The sequence below is a fragment of the Nannospalax galili genome, unplaced genomic scaffold (assembly GCF_000622305.1).
Source record: "Nannospalax galili isolate Female #2095 unplaced genomic scaffold, S.galili_v1.0 scaffold85, whole genome shotgun sequence".
NCBI classification, from domain to species: domain Eukaryota; kingdom Metazoa; phylum Chordata; class Mammalia; order Rodentia; family Spalacidae; genus Nannospalax; species Nannospalax galili.
The window spans coordinates 7,037,874-7,058,874 of NW_008358866.1; the positions used below are offsets into that span (position 1 = coordinate 7,037,874).

The 21,001-nt window shown below is 38.4% G+C and overlaps 1 protein-coding gene across 7 annotated transcripts in view; it reads left to right on the forward strand.

Annotated features, from left to right (window-relative positions):
• Cdk14 (cyclin dependent kinase 14) overlaps positions 1 to 21,001 on the forward strand; it is a 633,917-nt gene that overhangs the window by 149,661 nt on the left and 463,255 nt on the right. For all 7 annotated transcript variants that reach the window (XR_003847675.1, XR_003847674.1, XM_008822523.2 and 4 more), the window contains one exon: positions 8,083 to 8,177. Coding sequence is in view for 5 of the 7 variants with exons in the window: in XM_008822523.2 (XP_008820745.1) it covers positions 8,083 to 8,177 (95 nt within the window). In the remaining 2 variants the exon portion in view is untranslated. The remainder of the gene's footprint in view (positions 1 to 8,082; positions 8,178 to 21,001) is intronic.

Genomic DNA, 21,001 nt, shown 5'->3' on the forward strand with positions numbered 1-21,001 from the left:
GAGGCTTTCCTATTTATACATTTATACTAGAGTAAATGATGTGGAAAGTGCTGTACAACTCCAGTAATTCTGATTTTTGTGAAGACAAAACTTCTATTTTTGTTCTAAAGTTCATTAAAAATTTAGCAGCATGTAACTATGGAGCTTGGTATCTTGGTGTAGAATTGTCTTCTCATTGGATACTTTGCTGAAGAAATGGGTTACTATGGTGTTTACCTCTGTGGCAGGTTGTGTAATTGACCCTGAAAGGATTCTTGCAGCATCTATTGAATTTCCCAGCTATTGTTGCTGCCTTTTGCACATTCAGTCTTCCTAAGAAGATACTCAGCCAGCATCTAGAGATATGCTGGGTTTATAACTGGGACTCCGAAAAAAATTCTCCTTAAGGTTTCCTACCTGTATACATAGCTTCAAGTCACCAAACATGTTATATATACTTTGTACACCTTGACTTCACAATGACAGGATCTTTTTTTTTTTTTTTGTTGGCGGAGGGGTGATTGCATTAAACTCTTAAATTACAGAGAGTTGATATCTGGAGGTGTTATTGAGGTGTTCTAACTAAAACAAAAGATAACCTTTCATTGTTCAGATTGTTCAGGTTTACTTTAGTGTATTTATTTTTATTATTTATTTATTTATTTATTTGTTTGTTTATTTATAATACAGGTTTCATTATGACATTTTGATCAATGCTTTCTTTGAGATGAACCCCCTCTGTGCTCTTCTCCTGCCTTCTTTATCCCCCGTCTCGAGAAATCTTTCATGTCATATGTGTTCTTTTATCCTCCTGGTACTTCTTCCTTAAAACTTCTCCTCTCATGGCCCCTTTTCTACTTTCACGATCATTACTCACACTCGTGTGTGTGTGTGTGTGTGTGTGTGTGTGTGTGTGTGTGTGTGTGTATTTGAAAGTAGGTTCTGCATATGAGAGATTGGGTCAAGCTCACATGTATGAAAAATTTCAGCTCTATCCATTTCTCTGAAAACTTGATTTTTCTTGTGTATGTGCAATCCATTTTCTTTATCTGTTCATCAGTTGATGGACATCTTTATGGATTCCCTTTTCTTGCTTGTCAATAGAGCAGCAGTGAAGATGGATATGCAGGTGTCTCTTGGCAGGATACAGAGTCCTTTGGGTATGAGCAGGAGTGGACTCACTGGGTCATATGGTTGTTCTATTTTTCATTTTTTTGAGAAGCCTCCATTTATGTTTTCCCTGGTGGCTGTACCTTTACACTCCCACGAGAGGTGAGTAAGGGTTCCACTTTTCTCACACCCTTACCAGCATTTGTTGTTTTTTCCTTGATGGTAGCCATTCTGATTAGGGTGAGATGGAGTCTCACAATCATTTAAATTTGCCTTTCTCAGGTGAAAAAGGATGTTGGACACTGTTAAAGATATTTATTGGCCATTTTTGTGTCTTCTTTTTATTAATAAATTTTGTTCATTGACAGTTTTGTACATGTAGCTAATGCATTCTGCCCTGGCAAGCCCCTCTTCTTCTACACAAATGTCTTTTCTATATTCATTATTTTGTTTAGTTTTATGTCCTATAGAATTTAGCTAGGGGTGTGTGTGTGTGTGTGTGTGTGTGTGTGTGTGTGTGTCTCCCTGAGTTTGGAATTATCTAGTAGAGCTCATCAGTGGCTGCACAACTCAATACTATGTCTCCTTCTCTCCCAGGTCCGTTGGCTAGTAGTTCATCAGTAAGTGGTAGAGCCCTGTGAGTCCCTTCCCTATCCATAGCTGACTGCTGGGCGAACCCAACTTGTGTAGGCCCAGTGCCTGCAGTTGCAACAGCTGTGAGTTCATGATCACCTTGGCCTTGACGTGCTTAGAAGATGGCATTTTGAAGCCCTTCTCCTTATCTTTCAGATCTTATATTCTTTCAGCCCCCTCTGATCTTAAGGGGGCAGGATTAATGTCTTGTTTAGGACTGAGCCTTCAACCATCCTTCATTTTCAGCATCTTGTGCAGCCATGGGTCTCTGCATTCACCTCCTTTCACTACTACCGACAATGTCATTTTTAATTTTAACTGAGCAGCAGTAGTGCCCCCTGCCCAGGGCCCAAGGATTACTTAGTCATTATGTTTTTGATCAGGTTTATAGTATTAGGCCTGTATTCTTTCTCATGACGTGGTCTCGAATTCATGCAGAAAGTGATTGATTACTTCCATAACAGTTATGCCGCTGGGCACATCTTGTTTGGGAAGTTGGTATTGTAGTTCTAGTTCATGGAGGTCACAGCTTGTTGAGATCATTGATGCCGTTTCTCCCCCAGCAGCCTACATAGCACCATGCAGTACTATAAAGTTAGCCAGCAAAGAGGAAGCTTCCAGCTCAGTTCCAGCTTGATTTCTCTGTCTTGCATTCAGTAGGGTCTTAACTTGTTCCTTATCAGCTAGTTCTGGTTGGCAACCAAGAGGATTGTCAAGAGCCTGTATCTGATGCAGTGCTTATATGTAGAATTCTAAGTTGGCTAATGATTTTTTAAAAAATATTTTATTTATTATTTTTATTTTATGTGTATACATGTATTGCCTGCATGTAGGCACGTGCACCCATGTCATGCAATGCCTGTGAAAAACAGAAGAGGCTGTTGGATCCCCTGGAACTGGAGTTATGGACAGTTGTTAGCTGCTATGTGGGTGCTGGGATTTGAACCCGGGTCTTCTTCAAGAACAATCAGTATTCTAACAGCTGAGCCATCTCTCCAGCCCCACAAAAGAATTCTTATACTGAGCTGTATTCCTCCTTGCATTTCATTATTATTATTATTATTTTGGTCTTTTTGAGACAGGGTCTCCTTGTAGCCCCAGCTGACCTAGAACACACTATGTAGATATGTAGACCAGGCTGGCCTTGAACTCCCAGAGATCCACCTGCCTCTGCCTACTGGGTGCTGGGATTAAAGGCGTGCGCCACCACACCTGGCCTTTCCTCCTTGCATTTCTAATGTTTGTTTGGTTCTCTAATTATCTACAGAGTTTTCACTTCAGTCTTTACAAACCACATTGTTTTATTGATATGAATGTATTTTTGCTTCATATTTCATGAGTATCATTCATTGTAATTGTTAATCTCTTCCTATGTGAAATTTGTTGTTTCTTAAGCTATAGTCAAAAGCCTAGATCATATTACTTTCTTTTCCTAGCAAAGGCATGTATGTTTAACTTTCATTTTACATAGCGATTTGACTGCATCTTATAAATCTTAAAATGCTGTGACCCCATTGCCACATGTTTATAATATGGATTTAAAATTTTGATTTTCTTTTTTAATTGATAGGGCCAAACTGTTTAGTTTTATTTATTATCTTAAAATAAGTTTTATGTATAAACTATGTAACATTGTTAAAAGGCAGATAGATGATAGATAGATAGATAGATAGATAGATAGATAGATATGCTTACTATAGCTAGGTGTTGTGGCACATGACTGTAATCCGAACACTCTGGAGGCAGAGGCAGGTCTATCTCTATGAGATTGAGGCCAGCCTGGTCTACATAACGAGTTCCAGTCCAGCTGGCGCTATAGGGAGACTCTGTCTCAGTACACCACCACCACCAAAACTTAAAAAAGAGAAATGCTTACTATAGTGGAGTACAGTACTATATATATCTTGTCATATAGTTACTGATTTTTGTTATTGTTGTAGCAAGAGAACCTATAATCTATTCATTTAGCCAGACTATCAAGTAGGATATGATTTTTTTGGCAATAGTCTTAATTTCTAATCTTGTATCTTCTTTAAAAATGGGACAAAATGTTTCCATTGTTTTAGTCTTGGGATATTTTTTGTGACTTAATACATGGTCATTTAAAAATGAATATTAAGTATGTACTTGTAAAGAATGTAAACATAATAATTTGTATAGTAGATTAAGTTGTTAATTCTGATAGTCAAGCCTAGAGACTCTTGACTTACTGGTCACTTAGTTGTTCTGTTGATTACTGAGCAATGTTTGTCTGTCTTCTGTTATAACAGGTTTGACAGTCTCTCAATTTTATTACTACCAACAATTGTTTCACATATCTCAAAGGCATTTTATTAGGCTTTTATCAACTTATGATTATTAAAATACCTGGTAGATTTTAACACTCAGTTTTTGAAATAGAATTGCAATCAATTTCTTGTTTTATGAATTCTATCTTGCCTTCCATCAATACTACTGTAATGCAGTCTTAAAAATGATTTTTGGGTGGGAGCTGTGGAGGTGGCTTAAAGGATAAAGTGCTTGCTACTTAAGTGTGAGGACCAAGTTCTTATCCTAAGAAACTACATAAAGCTGGATGAGGTAGTGCACTTCTGTAATCCCTGCACACTTACAGGTGAAATGAGAGGCAGTGTCAGGAGGATCCCCAGTTCACTGGCCAGTTAGCCTGGCTTACACAGTGGTTACTGACAAGGGATCCTGCCTCAAATACAGTGGAAGGTGAGGATTCACACCTGAAGTTGTCCTCTAATCTTTATGTGTGCACTGTGGCACATGTGCCCACACTCATAAATGAATGCTCACATGCATTGACATGCCAGTGCACATATACACTCTATACCTACATGTCATAGACATATAAAAAATAAATGTTTGGGTAGAGTCCCCCCGTACTCCTTTATTTTCAGATATACTCTTTTATTTTGGTTTTTGCCTCTTCTTAATAGTATATTGTTGCCCAACCCCCACCCCGAGATCTGCAAACTTTTACTAGCCAGAGGTGGTTCATTTATGTTTATTTTAATCTTTGATATGGTTGGGCTTAATTTTCTTCTTCTTTGATGATGCTTTCCTTAGAATGTTTTCTTTTGAGGATTTTCTAACTCTTTGCCCTCTTATTTCTTGCATTTTTTCCCATTTAATTTTCCCATGTTTGAGATTTGTACATCTTACAAAAATGCAGCGATTGATTACCTTTTGGGAAGTAAGACACACAATAACTTTTGTGCCTTTGGATTTACTCAGTATCTACAATCTATTGTAATTAATCCCAGAAGTCTCAGCAGGCCCTTCTCTTTTCCTTGCCTTCTTGTACTTCTCCCACCAATCCTGATCCAGCCAAGCCTTATGTTGGGCTTATATGGCATTTAATGAGTCGATTTCTTTTTTTAGGTGATAAAGTTGTAGTGTATCCATGTCTCACTTGGGGTACTTACTAGTACTAGTGGTACAAAATAAGTTCCTCTTAATTTTAAAAATACTGCTTCTCATTTTGCTGCCATTGTTAGCTGTTAATGACTGTTCTGTGTAGATGCAGTCTCTATTTGAAGCCTTGGTGAGAATTTTTTAAAACCTGAGCTTATTGCTGTGTTTTTTCCTTCTCAACAGTCAGTAAATATTTTATTATATTGATTAAATATTGAACTTAAGTAATAAGTTCAAAGTTATTCTTTTCTTTGTACTGTTAACTCTGCTTTCAGAGTTTTGGTTCCTCTGCCCATTAAATTTCCTTTGATGGTGTTGACTCTGGAGTTGACTTGTCCTTATGTTTGTATTTGATCCTCTCCACCACTGTATTCTATTTCTGTCACTTGTTTCTGTTGGTTGTATCAGAAAGCCGTGATTGTAATTTGGGCAATAATTGCATTTACTGATGGCTAAGGATCTTGAGCATCAAAAAAAAAAAAATATTTATTGGCCATTTGTGTGTCTATATTGCCTTTCCTCTAGATGTTCACCAGTTGAGCTTTTGCTCTGTCCTGCTAGCCCAAAGACCACATCCACAACTTGTTTTGGTGAAAAATAAATCCCCCTTTACCCTTCTTAGGAAGACATAGTGTACTCACCGTGTTGGTCAAGCTTATGTGTACTTAAAGGGTCCTGCTACACTTACCTAATAATTTTCTTTTAGTTTGGGGGTCTTTTCTCTGAAATTTTGCTCCTAATTACTTTCTATCATTTAGGATTCCTCAAAATTTCTGAATAGATGTAGGTGATTTTAAAATTTTCTTTTCCTGATTCTGATTTATTAGTTTTGGAAAGTATATTTTCAATCATTCTAGCATTTGGGATAGAAAGGAGGAGAGAGAATATGTTATTTATTAGTTATTATTATATGTGTGTGCGTGTAGTGCCTGCATGTAGGTAAGTGCACCCGTGTCATGCACTGCCCATCGAGAACGGAAGAGGCTGTCGGATCCCCTGGAACTGGAGTTACGGACAGTTGTTAGCTGTCATATGGGTGCTGGGATTTGAACCCGGGTCTTCTGCAAGAACAGCCAGTGTTCTTAACCGCTGAGCCATCTCTCCAGCCCCGATACTATTATTATTTTTAATTTTAATTTAATTTTTATAGTTGGCATACAGAGTAATGAATTTTATTGTGGCATTTTCACTCGTATATGCCATTGTGCTTTTGCTCAGTCAGCCTCTCTTCAGTCTCCCCTATGATCTCATTGGTCTGCTTTCTCTGTTACATAACCCCCCTTCTACCCTGAGGTTGTGTGTGCATGCATGCATGCTGTGTGTGATAACTAATTCTAGATTCTTCATATGAGAGAAACATGATGCTGTCTTTTCTTCTCACCTCCATTACTCTCTTGTCCCTCCGTTTAGATACCTTCCTCCTCCCTCATATGCCTTCTGCTTTCATGTCATCTGTATATGTGTCATATATGTGTGCGTGCCCTAGATACATTTGTGTGTGTATGTGTTTGTGTGTTCCATATGTGAAATAAAACATGGTATATATCTTTCTAAGTCTGGTTTATGTTGGTTAACATGATAGTCTCCCTTTCTATCCATTTCTTGCAGATGTCATGATTTCATGCTTCTTTATGGCTGCATAAAATTCCATTGTGTCTATGTAGCATATTAAATTCATCTGTTGATGGTGGTCTAGGCAGGTTCCATATCTTGGCTTTAGAGAGAACTTCCATTCTGACTTCTATAGTGGCCTCACTAGGTTACAGTCCTGCCAGTAGTCTCTAACGTTTCTCTTTGTGTACATCCTTGCCAGCAGTTTGGGTCATGCTTTTCTTGATGTTAGCTATTCTGAGTAGAGTCAAGAATGGCATGTCATTATAATTTTAATTCACATTTTCCTGATGACTAAGGATGTTAAATGTTTTCTTCAACTATTTGTTCACCATTTGTATTTCTACTTTTGAGAATAGTTTTATTTATCCATTTATTTAATTAGATGATTTTTTTAATGTTTACTCTTTTGAGACCTTCATATATTTGATTTTAATTTCTTACCAGATAATATACTTGACAAAGACTTTCTCTCATTCTCCAAACTCTCTCTTCATTCTAGTGATTGTTTCCTTTGAAGTGCAGAAACTCTTTAATTTGATGAAATCTCACCTGTCAATTCTTGGTATTATTTTCTGACTTATTAGCATCCCAGAAGGATATATGATTAGTTATCACTGGATGATATATCTTTGATTATCCATTTGTACTATTGCTAAAGATATTGGAGGAGTTTTTCTTTGACTGGATATTGCAGTCATGATTTGCTATAGGAATAAGATAGTAATTTCAGCTTTGTCAGTTACATAATTTCTATTGCACCTACATTTTTGTTGTAATTTGAGAGGCATAGACAAAATGACCATCCTAATAAAATTTTATGGATACTAAAATTTGATTTGTATAATTTTCATGTGTCATGAAATTTTCTTCTTATTTTGTTCCTTCCCTCACCATTAAAAGAAAGTAAAAATTATTATGTGTGTATAAGATAAGATGTGGTGGGCTACGTTTGATCTGAAAAATCACAGTTTGTTTACTGGTCTCTGATGTAGAAGATTATGTCATAGTCTGGAAAATGTTGGTAACATATTGAACAAAAAAACCACAAATCACAAAATAGTATGTGCAGTGTGACCACATGTATGTGAAGCAGCAATTAGCAACAAGGCAGCCCTGGGTGATGCTAGATGAGAATCTTTACAGTGGTCCCTTGATTAGAGTACAGTAAATTCTACATGTATACATTTGTGTGTTTTGAATTTGTACTATGACTCTTCAGTGTTGTTTAAAAATATTCTTATATCAGAAAAAAGTTACTTAACAAGTGACAGAGAATTTGTACATTGATACAATCAGTTTGGTTTTCCTCTCTTTCACTTGTAGCCAACAAGTCCCAAATTTGGAAAAGCTGACTCATATGAAAAACTGGAAAAACTGGGGGAAGGATCGTATGCTACAGTATACAAAGGGAAAAGCAAGTAAGTATTTAAAAAATGTTTCATATGCACAGCGTATCTGTTTTCCTAATAGTAAATAACAGTATATTTAAATACATTTCACTTCACTTCATATATAATCCATTTTCTGCTGTTAATTTCTTTTTCCCGTTAGGTTATGTCAAGTCTTAAAAGCCAGTGGAAGTGGTTTTCTCTGACAGCAAGCAGCTTGGTAGACTTCTCTAGTCTACCTTTTCTGTGTCATACTCCACTGTAGCTGTGCTTTCTTTTTCTCGGTGGAGCTGGAACCCTGTAATAAGAATTAATTTCTAGGTGAATGATATAGTTAGTGTCTCATGTTGGCTTAGTGTTTAGAATAGCTGTAAGCAATTTGACAGAACCAAATGTATTGCCATTTTTGACATCTTTTGATCCAGATTTTATTTTGCCTTTCAGAGTCTTCAGTTTAAAGGCTGTAAGCTTTTGTTTCCTTTCTGCCTGTCTACTCTGGCATCATGTTGCTTAAAGAGCGAAGCACCACTTTCTCTCACTGTCTCGCCTGCTTCCACAGCTCTCCTCCAGGGCTCTCCTGAGGTCAGGCCTTCCTCTCCTGAGGTCAGGCTGTGCTCTCCTAAGGTCAGGCAGTGTTCTCTCCTGAGTCAGGCCACAGATTTGGATTCTCTAAAAGCTTCTCTTGATGTATTCCCCAGGAACTCCTCTCCTGCTCTCTGTCTCTGAAAATCAGCAAGCTACTGTATTTAGTGACAAGTACCTTGTAGGAAGCTTAATTCTGTTTCTAAATAACTCAACACAAGCCTTGGTTTTTCTTAATAACCACCAAATGATGCTACAAATAATTTTGTAGGCCATAATTATAACTTCTTTATAAAATCTTTATAGAGACAATATCTCTTAGGCCAAGTATTTAAATTAGATATAAAAGACATAGAAGAACATTTTCTGGAGGAAAATATTTAATAGGAAAATTTGATTTTGCTTTAATTTGAGTAATTGGGTGTTTTTTAATGTATACTCTTATATTTTTGTTTTTGGTTTTTAAGTTAAGAAGATGAACTATTCCTAATAAAATGTTCCTTTAAAGGTTATGTAGGTAAAGAAATGCAGAAATATAGTTAAAAGTAGTAAATGTGTTAACTTTAAGAGCTGTTAAAAATTTTTTCTAATATAATGTCAACATGATGGGGAATAGAAAACAAACAGAGCCAGAGCACTGTACTGTTAATGACTTAAATAGCTTGAGAGCATGGAAGGGCAGAGTAAGGATCGAAATGGTTGAGCTAATTTTTATAGAGTCTGTGTCACAAGTTTTTATATTCTTTCCTAAAGAAAATTGGTAGTACTCTATTGTATAAAAATTGCCTGTACACTTAAGATTAATAATGTGATGCTAACTAGCCATTGTGAAGTGATTATTTAGTATAAAACACAGAGCATACTTTGGCCTCACTCACCTTTCACCATGCCCTATATGATACCTGCTCTTGCAAGCATCCCCATCTGACCAGTCAGCAGCTTTGGTGCATGGAGTTTTAGGGATTGCCAAGGTCACACAGGTGGTTAGTAGCAACACTTGTTTATCTCATGCTTTTTTGGCTGTAAGCCATTTTTTCCATATCCATCATACCATCACTGCTTATTATACATGGTATAAAGCCTTGGAAAGATTCGGTCCTTGTTGAATAATCCAGATGGTTCTCACATATGCTCTGACTTGTTTTAATTGTGACTCAAACAAGCAAACATACTATTTTCTGATAAGGAAACAAACCAAGCATTTGGAACTGCCTACCCACAAAAGATGTATTGAGCTTATGTACAGATATGTTAATTATTCTATTAAATGTTTAACTTGAAGAGTTACATCAAAATCACAGAGATAGCTGAAAAAGATTTTCATCTATTATTTATGAATAAAAAAAAAGACTTTAAAAGTACCTCTGGTTTTTGATAAGGGTAGTTCTAAACAGTTGCTAGTTTTCACTCCACTAGGTTTAAATTTATCTTGTCAGCATTTCTTGGTCAGTTTCACGCCTGCTGGTTGCATGGAGAATTTAATTTCCTCTGGCTGGTGAGAAAGCCATTGCCCACTCACCTGATTTAAGAGATGACAGGCTGCCTGGGCTTCTTTACTTTTGGGTAGCAAGGTCAAGATAAGAACAACAGCTATGAACGTGTCCTACAGCACTATATGAGAGTCACATTTGTTTGGTGTGTCCCCAGAGTGCTACATAATTTAAAGAGCCATTTAAATGTTGGGACCCTGTTTCAGTGTTCCTCAGCACTCTCTATCCCTGCCTCTATCATTAAACATTTTCTTTCTTTTTAAAAATATTTTATGTGTATGCCTGCATGTATGTAAGTGTGTCTGTGTTGTGCAGTGCCTGCAGAGGTCAGAAGAGGATGTTGGAGTCCCCTGAAACTAGAGTTACAGATGGTTTTTAGCTGCCATGTGGGTGCTGGGAGCTGAACCTGAGTCCTCTGCAAGAGCAGCAGGTGCTCTTAACCGCTCAGCCCCTTTAAACATTTTCTTTAGCATTCTCCCCAAGTTCTTATTATCTTGCAGAAAAGCTACTTGGTGTTTGAGATTCCTGCGATTTTTTTCATTTGTGAACAGTTTACATATATACTCACTGTAGTGATTTATAGGTGTCATGTTTAGATTTTACCAACAACTACGTTTGTTGACTACTGTTGGCCAAAACAAAGAGCCACAAGCTTGATGGCTTCAACATCAGGCATTTATTGACTCACAGTTATGGAGCTGAAAGCACATGGTCAAGGGGTTGGTAGAGTTGATTCCTCTCAAGGACTGCTGATGGACAGTCTGTTACATTCCTCCTTTAGCTCCTGGTGGGTTTCTGGTGATCTCTAGGTTCCTAAGTTTTAGGTTCATCATGTTGAAGACACTCTGCCTTAATCTTCACACAATGCTATTCCAGAGTGGCTGTATCTGTCTCTGTCCAAAGTTCCTCTTTTGATCAAGACATAGGTCATATGAGATTAAGACCCTCCTTAATGACCTCAGTTTATCCAGACAGCTCGGTAAAGACCCTATCTTTTGTTTTGTTTTGTTTTGTTTTCTGTGTGTGTGTACATACACATGCATGTGTGCATGCATATATGCAAGTGTGTGTATGCCATGGTGTATGTGTTGCAGTCAGAAGACAACTTATGGGAGTTGGTTCTCTTTCTATCATGTAAATCCTGAGGATCAAACTTAGGTCGTCAGACTTGGTGGCAAGCACCTTTACCCACTAAGCCATCTTGTTGGCCCTTGCTAATATTTTTGAAGATTATTCAACTAGTGATGAATGTTTATTATCTTTATAGTTATCCCCCTTAATGCTGTATTAGTTACTTTTCTCATTGCTTATGGCTTGAGGGAATATAGTTCACTATGGCAGAAAAGACATGGTGGTGGGAATGTGAGACAGCTGGTCATACTGTGTCACAGTCAGGAAGCAGAGGGAGATGAATGTTGGTGCGCAGCTAGCCTTCTCCCTTTTTCCTTCATATTTATTCTTGGACCTAAGCCTGTGTGATGGTGCTGCCACATTCAGGATGGGCCTTCTTCAGTTACACCTCTCTGGAAATACCTTTGTAGATAGACTCAGAGGTATGCCTTCTATGTGATTCCAAATCCAGTCAGGCTGACAATGAAAATAAACCATCACCAATGATATAGATGAAAGTACTCAGATATGAATTTTACCCTTGGGGACTGCGAAAGCAAACCAGCAAGGAGGAAGCTTCCAGCTCAGTTCCAGCTTGATTTCTGTATGTTGTGCAACCAAGGCATGTGGTGTCTTCAGCAGTATGGTCTTATCTGGTTCTGGTGCATGACCAGGACAAATGGCAAGAGCCTGTATTGTGTGGCCTCTGAGGCCTCCCTGACCAACACCTCATAAGTTCTTTAAAATTTTCATACGTGTATTTAATGTATTCTGATTATCCTTCCCCAAAACCCTCTCTTACCTTATCTTATTTCCCTCCCATCCATGTCATACCCATCTCCTTCTTACCAGTCTACCTCCCAGATCATGCCTTTTGTCTTTGTTTTGTGATTCATTTATTTTAGTCAGGACCATCTGTGTGACCATTGGATTAGAGCTATCCATTGAAGCCTGGTGGAGTCACCAGCAGGTACATAGCTAAAGGCATGTCCCTGAATCTGTGCGTAGCAAATAGTTCAGCTGTGCTGAGTAGGCCCCCTGGAGTCTCTCTTCCATCCATGCCTGACTGTTGACAGGCTGATTCTTGTGCAGATTCAGCACAAGCATCCATAGTTGCTGTGAGTTTATGATTTCAGTGGTTCTTTCCCAGTAGGTGACATTTTGTAGTTCTTCTCCCTGTCTTCCTGCTCTTACATTCTTTCTACCTCTCTCTCCCTCAGTGCTCCCTGGCCTTGGAGTGGATGGTGTAAATGTCTTGTTTAGGGCTGAGCACTCAACAGTGACTTATTCTCAGCAGCTTGTACAACCATGGGTCTCTGTGTTCACTGCTGCTCCCTGGAAAGAGAGACCTCTCTGATTAAGGCTGAGAGTAGAGTTTGTCTATGTGTATAAACAAATGTTTAGAAGGCAGTTTGTACTGTGCTAGTTTAGTTGAACAACAGTATTAAGTTCCCTAACTAGGGTCTATGACCTCTCCAGCCATGTGGTTTTGACTGAGTTTACAGTACCAGGTATGGGCTCACTTCTGTGGAGCAGGTCTCAAAGCTAATGGAAGCTGTTGGTTATTCCTATAACTGTCATGTCACTATTACATGAGTTGCAAGTCTTGCCTGGCAGGTTGATATTGTAGCATAGGATGCACAGCTTGGTAAGACCCTTGATGCCTCTTCTCCCTCAGTAGCCTGCATAATACCTGCTAGGACTATGAAAGCTATTCAGAAGGGAGGAAGCTTGCAGCTCAGTTCCAATTTGATTTCTCTGTATTGTGCGATCAAGGCATGTGGTGTCTTCAGCAGTAGGGTCTTATCATCTTGTTCTGGTGCATGACCAGGAGAAATGGCAAGAGCCTGTATTGTTTTGTGGCTTCTGAGGCTCCCTAACCAACAGCTCATAAGGCAGCATACCACAGCTGGCTCTCAAGCTTTTGTTTAATAACCCATGGCTTCCAGAAGAAAACTTAATCTTTAAGAAAAATGGTACAGATGCATAAATATTTCTATTTAAGTTAAGATGTTGTATGTGCTATATGAACTAGTATATAGTAAGAGAGGTCCAGGTAAACTGGTATGACAGTTCCAGGGAAAAGTAGAAAGGATGATGTGGACTACAGAATTTTAAATGTGTTCTCTGTAGTGGTGACTGATTTGGTTCAGATGCATGACCTCATGTGCTGGTAAACCAAGCGTCCCTCCACCCCACCCCATCATGGCAGGTCCTTGTGGGATTCTTGACATGGTTCCCCTTTTGTGGTTTATCACTTCAACTTCCATAGAAAATATAATGAGATTTTCTTTTTAATCTTTTGGTTACAAGCCTAAATTTGTTGGACCCCAAAGACCTTAAAGTAAAAGCAAATGGATTCATTTTGTTATTGTGCAAATTTTGACTAAGCAAAATATTTGAGTATTAAAGTGGGATTGGCTTTAAGTAATATGATTTGGGAGGATTGGTGGGTTGGTTATGTGCAGGTATCCAGGAATGCTTGGTTATTATAAATAGAGCTCAGACCACCTACCACCTTAGTTTCCCAAAATGAGATGTGCTCATCCATATTCTCCTTGGTGGTGCTGGTGGAATAAACTTGAACTCAGATGTGCACAGTAATGTTCTAAGCCTTTGCTCTTTGCAGCTGTGTTGGCACAGGGCAGGAAACAGGGTTAGACTGTCAATGCTCCTGCCTTTCTCAGTCTTTGTGTGCTACTCAGGGGAAGAGCAACATCCTTTTGTTCCTTCTCTGGGATTGGAGCGCTGAGCTCACCCCACGGGTGGTGATGATCACTAGTCATTTTCTCAGCTTCTCTTGAGTTTCTATGGAGGTGAGAATGTCAGGGCTTCACTCCTAGAGGAGCCTGCTAAGCTGCTTAGGAGGAACCTGCCCAGGCAGGTTTGTGCTTGCAGTAAATTGTTATCTCAGGGGTCAGTAAGAACAATGGAGGAATTTGCTCACTTTATGTGACATGAGATTTATGTGATTGAAAATGCCAATCTTCTTTAGTGTTTCATTCTGCCAATTTGTGCTGAATAATTGAACTTGAATTAAATGACCTCATAAATTGAGAGACTGGCCAAACCCAGACTGAAATATACTAAATACATTTCAGAGAGCTCTTCAAAGCCCCAGGAGAAACAGGGGGAAGAAATGCTGTTAATTAAAACAAGCAGCAACAAGAAGAAAGGCAGCTGCAGTTAACCACCTTTCCTGACTATATGAGATTAAAGATGTGGTTCTTGCTGCTTGCCCTCAAGGTCAACTCCATTGAAACACTATCAGAAGGAGTTTAGAGAACTGTAAAAGTCAGAAATCCCAGATGGAAAACACTGACTCTGGGTTCATTGATGTTTCAACCTTAAGTGTTGATATCTAGACTGTCATGATTGCTGCCAGTGTCCTCAGGGGTTACCTGCCCGCAGATGGGGGCCTGGTGCAGAAGAGAGGCAAATTAGATCACATGTTGTAGCCATGCTGTGGGATGCTTCTGAGGCCCACTTGCTGTTTCTCATTAGGTCAGCTCTGATACCTTTTAGATTTGGGATCTATGGGCCTTAGCTGCTTGCTGCTTGCTTCAAAGATCAAACCTGTAACCATACTATTAGTCATAGGATATGAAAATGGCAGACATGCTATAGTCAGTGTTTGTAGTTTAATGCACAAAACATGGTATCACAGTGTACAATAGGAGAAGCTGAATTTTTAAAAAATAACTTATTGAGAATTTCATACATGCATATAAGGTGTTTTGATCAAATCCATGCCCACAACCTCCCCTCCAACTCCTCCCATATCTCCCCATCACTTTCTTCTGATAACTTCATGTACTCCTTCTTTTTTCTTAATGGGGTTTTTGCTACTCCAACATTTCCCCCTCTGAAGAGGAAAAACTAAAATCTTTTAAGGATTAGATAAGGGTTCCCAAATACTTTTGACATTTTTGGCATAAAACTGTATTTTTATGAAGAGTTGCTAATGCAATAAAAGGTTTGTTGCATGCGATTTTCAGACTGCTCTTTGTGTGTAAGTGAAAGTTGAAAAGTAGGGTTCTCATCCTTACCTCATTCAAAAAGATGTAGTCAACCCATCTACATCTGCTCATTTTATTTTTTAGAAACTCTAAAGTTTTGTCAAATTGCAGATTGCAGCCCAGACTTCCTTTGGAAGAAGAATGTGGGCATTAGAGTTCAGTTCATGGGTACAGCTGGTTTCATTTAGCTTGCAACAGATAAAACAAACAGTGCCTAATCTTTTTGACAAAAGTGACAGTGAGGTTATTGTTTAAGCAAGAAACATGATTTAAATCATTAGACTAACATATACTGGAATAGCTTTTCTATTAGGCATGTTTAAGTGCATTGGCCTCTGGTAGGCATTTTGGTGGGGTTCTTTGATCATTTGATTAGGAGACCTTCACACAACAACCAGCCATATTTACTGAAGAAAATGTTAGTGTTGTCACTAATACTTTTTGAAAGATTAAATGCGGAAATTTCAATTATTGAAGTGATTATAATTTCATAATGTCAGGGCTCCTGGAATATTTTCAGCTGATTCTTGAGAACCAGGATAAGGATGCAATGATGCTACTGACTTGAGGTTAAAGTGCAACCGTGTTCCTGAGTTGCTTCATTATTGTTGCTACTGTCAGTTTCAACCAGGGTGCTAGGTAGCAGTACCTTACTAGCTAGTAGTTCTCACCTGCCCACTGGGATACATTTAATTATTATTATTTTCAAATATTTATTTATATTTATTACAATATGTGTTTTACCTTCATATAAGTAAGTGCACTCATGTCATGCAGTGGCAGTGGAGGTCAGAAGAGGGTGTCAGATCCCTCAGAACTGGAGTTATTGATGGTTGTTAGCTTTCATGTGGGTGCTAGGAACTGAACTTGGGTCCTCTACAAGAGCAGTCAGTGCTCCTAAGTGCTGAGCCATCTCTCCAGCCTCTTTTATTGTTTTTGAAAGGCAGGAGACTCTCACTACTAGACTAAGCTAGCCTGGATCTCACAGTGATGGCCTACCTGTGCTGCCCTAGTGCTAGCATTAAAGGTATGTACTACCATGCCCAGCTCCTAAGCCAGCACCTTAATTTCTGGAGAGACAAGGACATCCAGATGTATATAGCCAACATCTCTTACCTGGAGCACAACCACTAGAATTGTAAACTGGTGATATTTAATTGGTAATATTGATGAACTGCACAGGCTAAATACTACAGCCATTGAGAGTAACTCCCAGAGACCACAGTGTTAGGGGAGCTCTGACTTTTTTTTTTTTAGGGTTCATCTCCTCTAAAGATCCCCTTTTGACTGTGGTAGGGGAACACAAGAGGAAGCATTAAAAAAATACCCTTTGAGTGTCCTCTACCACAAAGCCCTGTTCTCTAGGGAAGACTACACTAGAGCTTTATTCCAGCTGAAGGACAGGAATTTCCTCCGTTTCAATTCTCTGTATCCTTCCTGTCTCACCTAATTGGGTAGAGACATAATCAGTAGTGACTAGAGTTTTCAGAAATAGATGGGCAATCCTGCAACTCAGTAAGGACTTGGGGGCTAGAAAGAAAAATGCCATGTCCATGGAGGACACTTGTGAAGGACAGGTTGCTGGGATGCAGGTTATCTAAGAAAATTTAGGTTTGGTCAGAAAGTTGAAGGTGCTCACACTTGCTCACGTTGTATTTCCAGTCCAAAGGAAATGGCAATAGTGGGTCATAGCTGAGAGAGCTTCAAAACACAAAATTTCTGTAAGGAAGAGTGCTGAAGGGCAGATAATCACAGGACACTAGAGTCAATACGAACCCTCAGGCAGGCAGAAAAATAGCTAGATGAATATGTCTTTAAGTGACTGACTTTCAAGAGAACATTTCAACCCATTCCAAGAGGCAAGGAATCAAATAAAACCTGCAAAGACAATTAATAATTGCTGTAACCACTCCCAGCTGTAACACAGATACTGGAATTATTAGACAGGTGGTTTTGCTATGATGAGTATGTTACAAAAAGTAATGGGTAAGAGACAACATTAAAGAACAGATGGGAAATATAATGGAGAGATGGAAATTCAAAGAGAGAATCAAAGGAAAATGTTAGAAATGAAAAGTGCTGTAACTGAAATGCAAAATGTCTTTTTGTGTATTCAGTAGTAGTTCACCTCCACATAGGAAAGAGTTAATGTAGGTCACTAATACTTTGAAAACTGAAATGTAAGGAGGGGAAGAAGGAGGAAGGAAGGGGGAGAAGGATGTAGAGCAATAGTAAAACGTGTAACATATGTATAATTGGAATTTCACAGGCATAGAACGGAAATATTTGAAAGAGTAGCGGAAGAAAAATTACCAAGATAAGTAATAATTAGAAGACTCAGGTCCATTTATCTCAGATAACATCAGATAGGAAGGACACACACACACCACAGAGAGAGTGTGAGAGAATGGGGTGGGGGGCGAATAATATAAAGCCAAAATAGGCTTATATATAGGACTCTCATATCCAGTCTTCAGAAAGACAAAAACAAGGGGAATGCTTTAAATGGAGCTGGAGGGAAAACCTTACCTATAGAGAACTTTTATATAAGAATCATATTGTATCTCATCAAACACACTGCAGCAACAGAAGTGAAAGACTTAAAATTCCTACTGAAGAAAATGTTATTTGGATGGAACTGGAGATCATGTTTATCAAAATAAACTCTCATTAAGACAAATAACATGTTTTTTTTCTCATATGTATAATCTAGATGAGCTATATATGCAGAAACACATTTATGACATGGAATTAGAAGGAGGGCTGTGTGGAGGGAGAAGGATTGGAAGGGAGAGGGAGTGGGGACACGAGAGGCTACTGGGAGAGAAAAGAGGGACATGTATCTCTCCTATGAAATATCTAGATTTAAATATACCTGTATCACACATACGTTGACATGAAAGCCAAAGGATGACTGTTTGGTGTGAAGGAAGGGGACTTGGAGGCGGTAGGGACTCATGAGAGGGTCACGCAGCTGAGTGAATACAAGCAAAGCATGCATGTGTGAAAATGTCCTAAGAAATCCATGTTTTCCATCCTAACTACAAAAAAAAAAAAAAAAAAAGCCCTTTATCAATCTAGAATTCTTTTGTTGTTGTTGTTGTTGTTTTGAATTCTTTTGTTTTATTTTATGTGTATGAGTATTTTGCCTGCATGTATAGGTGTACCTGTGTCATGCAGTGCCCCACAGAGGTCAGAAGAGGATGTTGGATCCCCTAGAACTGGAGTTACAAGTGTTTGTTAGCTGCCATGTGGTTGCTGGGGCTGAACCTGGGTCCTCTGCAAAAGCAGCCAGTGATCTTGACCGCTGAGCCACCTCTCCAGGCCCTGTTGTTGTTTTGGAACAAGGTTTCACTATGTAGCCTTGGCTGTACCTCTGCTTCCTGAGCATTAGGATCACAGACGGATGTGCCACCATGCCTGTCCCAACAAAATTACTCTTTTTTTTTTTCTTTGTTTTTGGTCTTTTTGAGACAGTGCCTCTCTGTAGCCTCAGCTGGCCTGGAACTTGCTATGTAGGCCAGGCTAACCTTAAACTCAGAGAGATCTGCCTGCCTCTGCCTTCTAAGTGCTGGGATTATAGGCGTGCACCACCACGCCTAGCATAAAATTATTCTTTAAAAGTAAAGAAGTTAAAACTTTCTCAGTTCAACAGAGAACCTGCCACTCATAGACTTCCCTGAATGAAATCTTCAAAGTTCTTCATGTAAAGGAAATGACATAGATCACAAACTTGTGTGCTAATAAAATAAAACAAATTAGAGAGGAATAAATGAAGATTGAATATATTGTTTTTATTTTTATTGATCTAAGTGTGAGCTGCTTATTTAAAATAATAACAGTTACAGCACATAGAGTTATTACATAAGGCTAAGTAGAATGAATGACACCAATCTTAACAAGGGTGCAGCTGAGAACACGCTGTAAGAGGTACCTGTATAATACATGACATGATTCAATTATTTGAAAGTGTCCTTAGGTTATTGAAACATATAAAATTTACAGCAATCATCATAAAAGTTTAAGAAAGTATAATTGATTCATTAAGAAGGCATAAAATTATATAAAATTGTCAATTAAAATTAGAAGAGGTGAAAAACCTGGGGGATGACCAAACACAACAGATGGAAATAGTTATAAATATGATAGATATTAATAAAATTGTGTCAAAATAACTTAAAATGCAATAGGTATATATGAACCAATTAAATGACTCTGAATGGATAAAAAGAAGACTTAGCTCACTGTTGTCAAATCTTTTAAACCCTGAGACTCAAACTGAAAGTGTAAGGGTAGAGAAAAGTCTACCATATTAGCAATAAACAGAAAGATGAGGAAGCCATGCTAGTTTCAAACTAGTAGACATTTTTGATAACTGAAAATGCATTGCATAATGATAATGGATTCAGTTCTCCAGGAAGACATGCCAGTCTTCAATATGTTGGTACCAAAAACCCAAAGAAAACCAATAGTGTCAAAGTATGAGAGGCAGACATGAATAGAACTGAGGGAAGAAATGGAAAGTCTCCAGTTGTAGGCCGGGAATTCAGTATTCTTCTGTCAGTATTGAGGACTCAAAGTAGACAGAAAAATCAGTGAGGATTCGGACACCACTGCCAAGATACACAAAGTGAGATTTGCCATTATTTTAGCGTCTGGACCCTGAGGGGTGCAGTGCTCCTTTCACCTCTTCTATTGATCAAGTGTTCAAAGAGCAGATTCGAAAGGGACATAGATAATACCTCTCAGTGAAGAACATCAGAGAATTTGGGGGCCATGTTTGAAACTTTATATGAATTTTGATTTTATTCCAGTGTGAATTACAGTTTTGCTCTTCCCTCTACGCAGAGTTCTTTTCCTTTGTCCTCTTGGAGTACTTTTAGGATTAATCCAGTTAAGAGGGATAAGAATTCTGTTTGGCTAAATTGCTTTGTTTAGAAGGGAACCTTATTTCCCAGTTTTCGGGAGCTATTCCTGCCGGGTTTATGCATGTTGTATTTATGTGATACCTAGTAATGATCACTTCTTTTTACTGTGAATGTTATCTTCATTTGCATGATGAATTATATGATCATCTTACTTCTGTATTACTTTATGCTTCTGAAAATGTAATAGAATATTATGTCCTAAAACAAAATAAGGTATTTTATTCTGGGCTCAAACTGGATATCTAGTCAGGCATGGTGGCACATGCCTTTAGTCCTAGTACTTGGGAAGCAGAGGCAGGCAGTTCCCTGTGAGTTCAACACCAACCTGATATACATAACAAGTTTCACAACAGCCAAGGCTACATAGTGAGACCCTGTCTAAAAAAACAACAACAACAAACAAACAAAAAAAAACAAAAGCAATGCAAAACAAATAGAATATCTAAAGGCATTAATTTCAGTGAATCTATAGAAGCATTTTGAATACTTTGTGGTAGCCATTGACTCATTAATGCAAATTTACCAATTTAGAAGTTTCATGGCAGATTAATAAGCTGGTGTAGAGCACATTCTTTTATACAAAAAGGTCTGGAGACTAGATCTCATAATTTTATGAACTAGAAATGACTCAGTCTAAAATTCAAGCTACCACTCCCCTCCTTCCTATTCAGGGCTCAGAATAATCCAAGATAAATGCAATACTGGACATTTGGAACAGGAATTAA